At 31.0% G+C, this 8,141-nt stretch overlaps 1 protein-coding gene across 5 annotated transcripts; it reads left to right on the top strand.

The window, feature by feature from the left end:
* The first annotated feature begins 1,926 nt into the window (after positions 1 to 1,926).
* On the top strand, positions 1,927 to 7,915 carry LOC115235747 (cytochrome b561 domain-containing protein 2-like). 5 transcript variants are annotated; one of them, XM_029807698.1, is made up of 5 exons: positions 1,927 to 2,506; positions 2,679 to 2,973; positions 4,166 to 4,372; positions 4,907 to 5,162; positions 7,243 to 7,915. In XM_029807698.1, the coding sequence occupies exons 3-5, from the start codon at positions 4,275 to 4,277 to the stop codon at positions 7,762 to 7,764; spliced, it is 876 nt and encodes a 291-aa protein (XP_029663558.1). In that variant the 5' UTR covers positions 1,927 to 2,506; positions 2,679 to 2,973; positions 4,166 to 4,274; the 3' UTR covers positions 7,765 to 7,915. The 5 variants fall into 5 exon arrangements, with proteins under 5 accessions (XP_029663558.1, XP_029663557.1, XP_029663560.1 ...); XM_029807697.1 differs by having other exon boundaries at positions 2,679 to 2,990; XM_029807700.1 differs by lacking the exon at positions 4,166 to 4,372 and having other exon boundaries at positions 1,928 to 2,506; positions 2,679 to 2,990.
* Positions 7,916 to 8,141: the final 226 nt, after the last annotated feature.

The following is an 8,141-nucleotide window of genomic DNA, read 5'->3' as shown; positions in this document are numbered from 1 at the left end:
TTAATAATTTTTATTTAAAAATAATTGAAATAATTCGTTGGGATGCAGTCGGCAATATTTGATGGAACTTACATAGGCTGCCTTTCTCGATATTAACTGCCAGTACTGAAAATGTATAGTTTACGTCACGTATATTACAGATTTTCAGTACTGGCAGTGAATATATCGGAACACAGCTATAGTCGGTAAGACCAAGTCTTGTTGGATATGTAAAATGCTATTGATAACACAAATAAATTGAAGTTTGCAATATGTAAATGAAAAATTTGGAACATGAAAAATTTTAAACATGATAAATTTAAAGTTATTTCCGATTTTTATGTCTGTTTGGATTAAAATAAAGAAATTATATATAGAAATAATAAAATTGCCCGAATATGGCTGTCTCCAAAAACCAGCAGCAGATAAAATTAAATTTATGGGGACAAAAATAGTAGTAAAAATGCTAATCTAAATGCATATCATTAAAGTTGGACATGACAACGTATCTTGTTTTCATTTTGCATTTTGATATAGTAATTAATATTTTACTGAGTTGGTAAAAATTTAATATAATATTTGGATCCCTTTTCTATCGACATATTCTTTGAAGACATTCTCAGTCGCATTTTTGAGTAATTAAAAGCGAGTAAATGAAAGGATGTAATTAAAAAGAAAGCTCTGTAACTAATATCACAGTTACCCGGCAAGAATGTATGAAATGAGATGTACAAACTTGTGAAGTTACAAAGATAATTTCAACTCGGCAATCTTTTGTGAAATTTTTGGAAGTTAAACAATTTATCTTAATTTTCCAGAATATACGAGAAAAAGCTATATATATTTAATGTACAGAAACCATAGCTCACACGATTGTTAAAAGCGCCATATATACAAAATGATTAATATTAATAAAGTGAATATGAGAAATTATTTTATTTTAAATAGAATACAGTGTCAATTATAACAATTTTATTAGTTTAATTCTGCAAGACCATGTACATACAATAACTATTATAATTAAGTTGGTATCTTCCTTTTGTATAGTGTGGTACTAAAAATAAAAAAAGCTTACAAAAAGTAGAATTGATATTTTTATGTATTACTTTCTATCAAACTGCATTAAATAAATATTGGAAGCAATTAATATATCCTGAAAAAAGTTTATATTTACATTATGCTACTGTTGAAAAGTTAGTAATGTTTGAAATGTATTACGGCGAAATGAGAACATGGAATAACAGCAGTCAACAAAATCTTATTAAATGTAAAAACAAATACACGACACAAGTATCAGATGTTTCGAGTTTAATATTGATTAATTACCTCGATATCGTACATTCGATATAAATAGTTTTCTCATGCGCTTACTCCTTAACAAATTAGAGTTATGTAAGACAAAATATAACCGATAAATACTAATTCTCGGCATCCGGTCACTAGATGTTAGATAAATTACAGTGGGAGATAACGTTATTCTACGGCATATCTTAATAGCAATTAATATAACGATAAAAATGATCGTGCGGGCAATAACATATGATTGATATCGTTAAATGTTATCGCTACGTGAGAATTAACAGGTGCGATTTCATTGTCTCGCTCGTGAATGATTTTACTTCAAAGATAGATATGATAGGCTTATAATTTGTAGCGTGTGAGATATTATCAACGTTTACGTATCTCGTACGGTGGCTCACGGAGCATGTTTTCTTTCTTTCTCTTTATCCGTAATATTTGTAATATCTCATATTTTCTAGTAAAAGATTTAATATTTTTAATAAAAAGATGTATATATATATAATCTTTTCTTTGAACTACTGGTGGCATTATTGTTTCTTGAAGTACATAATTTGACGCGCTCTCAAAGATATGGGTATAATCTTTATATTCGGATAAATATGAAAATTTGTGTAATTTCGAAAGACGACGGTCAGTTAATACACGAGAGCGCCGAGAGATCTGCAAAGGTATCCGAGAAAGCCGAGCCTTTGAATGCTTTCGAGTTAAATCAGCTGATTATATCCTCAGTGGCGTCGGTTTAATCCGTCTCCGTTTCATTTGCATCTTGCGCTGGTGAGCGCGCATAAAGCGTACGTGATCGTGATAAAAGTCAGTGTCATTAACGTGACGCCGTTAACACGTCCCAGAAGACATCCGATAATATCTAGTACGTGTCGCATTTGTCTTATTAATGCAACGCGAGTCAACCATCGCGCACTTATCAGTCATGTGTCGGACACAAAAATCCCGCTCGGGACGTCCCGCATTTTTTGCACTTACTTAGGATTCCCTCGACTAGCGCGAACTCAATCTTACGACCAGTGGCCCCGACATCGATCTCTCGGCTCGTTGCTGATCCCCCGCGCATCGCCCGCATTAATCGCGCGCGTCGTCGGCATATATTACGAGGAAGAAATTTGCACACTCGTGTAGTTTCCCTTTTGTAGACAAACGTCGTTCGTTGCTCAAGATAGTCAGTTACGAAAGCGCTATATTTGCGTACGCATTTGCGGCGTTAACTTATGTAAGTCTTCATTATCTTCTTTTCTTAGATTTAAGTTAAGGTCTCTTTGTTAATTGTGTGATAAATGTGTATAATCATATCACTAATTAATTAACATATTCATTAATATTTTTTGCAATTTTGCAAAATATATAATATATTATAAATAATATTATTGTGTTGGTAACGGTAGACAGACGAGCACGGAATAATAATATATATATAAAATTAATATCAAATTCTTTAAACCGCGGATTGAGAAGAAATATATTAGTAATTAAAGAAGAAACAACAAGTTGGAACAAGTGGATCGAAGGAGCAATAGGTTCGCCTTCGTAACCTCGTTCGGCAAACTGCCTATTTTCTGCTTTTCGCGCACACAGATTGATTTTGGTTTCTCTCTTTTTTAACCTTTGAAACCATTCAATTTTAAAGCTTGCCTTAAAAATCAATCCATTTTCTTCGAGTAGCTGTAGAACTCAATATTGGTAAGAGGTAAACTAAGGTAATTATACTTACTTATTAATTACGTGGATTATATTATCCATTAGCAAATTTTTATTGAGCATTACAAAGAACAAATTTCATAGAAATCTAGTTATCAATTTATAAATCGATTAAATGATGAATAGATTAAATAAATTCTGCGCGAGATTGTTCAATAAAAATTAAGTATAATTAAAAATTATATAAAATGTATCGAGACGTAATTATCGTAATTATTTGATTTTTGCTTACTTAATTAATTAATTATTTGGTTGCTTAATTGATTATTTGATAAGTTATATAAATATCAAATTTACCTATAGGTAATATCTATATTTTAAATTAAATTTGAAATTGCATACTATGGCGTAAATTGATGATTTTGTTAAGACGCATCAAAAACAATATCAATTATTTGCATTATTAAAGCTTTTAATTAATATTACATTATTTATATATCGGTATATTGTTATGATAGAATTTTAATAATAATATGTGTTTAATATCCTTCTAACTGCTTGAGTAAATATGATTTACGATATTTTATGTACATTTTTTAAAATGCCTTCGATGATATTAACTAAAGTTCTAAAGAAAAAGAAGCGAAATAGAGGCGTCCATATACATAATTAATAGATTATAACATTAAATTAATTTTTCAAGATTCAGTTTAATGCTAGGAACTGAAATATGCAAAATAATGCACTATAATAAAAATATTATATATATAACGTATATTTTACATATAAATATTTTTACATAACTATCGAATATCATAATAATACTTTATTAGCGCAAGATTGAATCATATGCTTACTGACTGCAAGCCTATAACATTTTTCTCAATTGTAATGTCCAGTTATTGATATATTATATGCCGTCAACGTACAACACTTTTTAGAATATTTTGTCAAGTCGTACCAACCTCTGTCAAGTTATGTAAATGCTATCACTACATTTTTAATAGAATGTGTGCGTTTATTCGTGCAATAGCATTTTCTCACACAAACGCGGAAGTAAATTTCTAACTAAGAAGGATTTTATTGATTTTGATTAATTTTTACTTAAATGTTTATAAATTCAGCAAAATTAATCATATGTATAAAAACATGTATAAGATATATCTATATCCTTAAAAGGATAGTGAATGTATGTGTCTGTGCCGCATTTAAAACCAAGTCACATTTTGACTAGGTACCTTATCACGTAACACTCGTTATGTTCCCATTTGAGCACAACCCGACACTGTAAGTATTTTTACATGTCATGGGAATACGGTCATTAACTTTTATAGCACCATAATATGTGTCATAAGAATTATAGTCCAAGTAAAATGCAACAAGGAAAAAAAGATACAATAACGGAAAGACAGCGTTTTGCTAGTACTGCATCACGTGTTAAGTAAGTGTGAATCAGCTTTCAAGGCGTATTTTCCCCGAATAACATCAGATTAACATTTGTCGGTCAGTTGCGATAATATTATCATTTAAATATTTTATTGAATTAACATTTTCTATATATTCCTAGTATATTTCTTTTATAAATGCATACGTCTATTAAAGAAATTAAACAATTTAATAAGTAAAATAAAATATAAAAAAATGTAAAATTTTTCAAAAAATTTGCCATATTTTATTTTTAATACATAAATGATATTTATATATCTTAATATTTATCTTTATAAATAAATTTATAAATAAATGCATGTTAATAGTTGAATATTCATTTGTGTCAATATTAATTATATATATTCTATATTAATATGTATAATTAATATTGTCAACAATTTGGCTAGTCACTTCATGTTAGCAATATCATGTCTTGTCAAAATTAGGTTTAGAAAATCGAAAATTTGATCAAATTCTGTACAAACCGGCAGCAAACCGACAAATTTATAAGTGATATAGTACCAATAACAAATCATACATATTGCAGGACAATGGCGAATAAAAACAATGTCGAGCTCGCGCTTCAATCGACAGAATCGTCAAGAGTTCCACGTAACGATTCTGCTAAAAGTATCGTAAGCGCCGAAAACAGAAGGCCAAAATGCAACGCTCAACATGTATTTATCTTTGCGATGGACGCGATTAACCATGCACTGATCATTGCAGTAACGGTATACCTTGTATATTACTCGGCGAAGGAACATTATGTAACAAATATACACGTAATCCTCTGCACTTTCGGGGTAAGTATTCCATCTACTCTCTCGTGAAATACGCGTTTGATCCTTCTCCTCCGTTTATTTTCTAAAGCATCGTAACTCATCGTAAATTGGTGAAACTGATCGCGCTGCGTATATCACTGCCCTCGTAATCAAGTGCCAAACTTTGTTCACTCTTTTCTTTGAGCGCATTCCACAGAAATATTTGGATTAATTAAAATGCTTTTGGTGTACGATCATGTAACTTTATCTGAAATCTCGAGTATGCAATGTGACTATAATAAATTATATAAGCAATATGTATAGCGATAGAAAATTTATATATTCTTCTTATAATTACGTACGATAAAATATTTAAAAATTTAATTAAAAGGGATTTTTTTTATTTATAAGATTATATAAAAATATAAATTTTAAAATTGATAACAATGATTAATATCTATATTTCATTGTTTATCACTATATCGAAACATCTATTAATAGAAGCACTTATATTCAATCTAGAAAGTGTCGTATCTTGCCTGTACTTACCTATTCTTACAAGATGTAGCGTGCTTTTTAATTTTACCCATTATACGGTATGATGGCACGAGACGAGGTAGTTATGGCTAGATTTATAAAAAATGTAAAAGCACTTAAAATTTTCCATGTTAGTCGCAATGAATAATTTAAGTAGTGTAGCGTACGATTTGAAAAGTTGTTAAAAAGAAAAGAAAAAAAAAAAGAAAATTGTCACACGATATGCCGTATATACGTGTACATTAGCTCTTAGAATCTCCTAAATATAGCTGTAAAGAGATAGCGCCTTCTTTTTTTAGTCGTGATGAAACACGTTGCAGGGATAAAAGTTTCTCGTGAATGTAAATTTTTTTAAAGCCTTTTCTTTTCGCGTTTGTAAAACGTTTTCATTTATTACGTAGCTCATCGACATGCATCTGATACACGCGCGGAACTGCGCCAAGAAAAGCCCATTGTGTGAATTACGTTCTTCCTTAAACTCGTCGCATCAATATGCGAGTTTACGACCGAACTTGTAATGAATCGTAACGCTTATCTATTCCTTGTAACAAAGTCCCGCTTTGCACGGGCTTCAACTGCAACGATAATTGCTTATACTCGCTTATCCTTGCAAAGCGGAGCTTAAACGTGGATGGATCATTAATTTTGATCCGTCTAAACTAACGATTCCTCGTATATACAAATACATTTCTCTATGAAATTATTTATTTGCAAACGGTCAACAGATTAAATATAATTAATTTTTCTCCACACATTTTTTGATAAATATAATAATAAATGCATCTGAATATCATAATATCTGTTTTTTTTTCTTATGCGGAAGCGTATATTTTTACTTTGCACGAAGATAAATTCTGCGTTGGTTATTTTTAATTTCATATTTGTTTTATTCTTTTTACATTGATAAATATTCAAGATATTTCTCAATTTTTAATATACGTGTGTACGAAGTCAATACACGAGTTTTTGGAACATTTGCGTTTTCTTTTTTCAGCGCATCGTATTTTAAGCAAAATATCGTAGAACAAAATTTTATGGTCTTGTATAAAACTTTATTCTTATAAAAATAAAATAAACGATTTTTGTATAAAAGATATCAAGTGTCTACGCGCTAATTAATTTAATTGAAGCATTTTGAGAATGAATTATTACTATAATATAAAATTTTATTTTGCGCTTTTGCTTTTATAAAGTAGACTTTAAAAAGCCTGCATTCAAATCTTGCCATAGAAACATTTGCATAAAAACTATCCAGTTATTATGCACAGTCAGATTCAACCAAGAGCAATGCATAAGAAATTGATATGTCTCATACTTGTTTTTAATCACATTGTGTGCGACAGCAAGAAGTATTATACAGTGCATGCTGTAATTGAGTTTCAGCGACTCTCGAAACTCAAATTACAACATCCACTTGCCCCCGTCGACTAACGTCCAGTGTAGAATCGCCGTAGTATCGAGCGCGGTTCCTTCCCCATCGAGAGAGAGTTTAGGCCACGCGAGATGGCCAAAGAACTTCTAACGACTTAGCTAAACGATCCCAACTTCTTTCCCGTTCTCGCTCACGAATCGCTCATTCTTTCAGTACGTTCTGCTGATGTCGGAGGCCATTGTTGTCTTGACGGGTGATAATTTTCTGACTAATTCTCTCTCGCGTCGCGCCAACAAACATCTCCATTGGATTCTGCAAGCCATTGGACTGATTTTCAATTTGGTTGGCGTAGGCCTGATGTACAACGCCAAAACAGCACACTTCCTTTCGATCCATGGTATCACGGGCTTCACCTCGCTGGTAATCGTGTGCACGGTAACGATCTTTGGATATCCGGTGTGGATCGCGTGGAAACTACGTAAGTTCGTGCGGCCAGTGGTTATCAAGTTCCTTCACAATTTTCTGGGCACTGCTGGCTTTGTCATTGGTATGGTATCGCAGTGTTACGGTTACAAAAAGAAATGGATATACCAGACAACGGGACAGGAGTACGCCAACGATGTACTACTTATTCTTACGGCGTTGATCACGATACTATCTCTGAGAGGCGCACTCGTTTCTCTCATCAGGCAAGCTGTCGGTTCTCTAAGATTACTTTGTCCTTCTGTCTCGTAGAAAAATGTTGGTGCCAAATCCATTGTTTAAGAAAATAATAATTGCCAATCTTGTTTTATTTATTTTTTTTTTACGGTTGGAATGATGTAAATGTAAAAAAAAATGTAAATTTATTGTAAATATAATAATAATAATAAATATAATGTAAATATAATTATATATAGTTTTATCAATGATTCAAAGAATTAATGTAATACAATTTTTTTTAAATTTATGTGATAAGATATAATATAAATATTATATTTTAATAGAGGATATAATTCTCTTTATGTATTGCATTTTTTCAATTTATTTCTTTCTATAAAACTAATTTAGAAACTGCACAGATATTTTTTTGACAAGATTTGAATATAATCGGTAATAGTTTGACAGCGATA

This window comes from Formica exsecta, unplaced genomic scaffold (genome assembly GCF_003651465.1).
Source record: "Formica exsecta isolate Colony F162 unplaced genomic scaffold, ASM365146v1 scaffold233, whole genome shotgun sequence".
Classification (NCBI taxonomy): domain Eukaryota; kingdom Metazoa; phylum Arthropoda; class Insecta; order Hymenoptera; family Formicidae; genus Formica; species Formica exsecta.
This window is presented reverse-complemented; position numbering and strand designations above follow the sequence as displayed.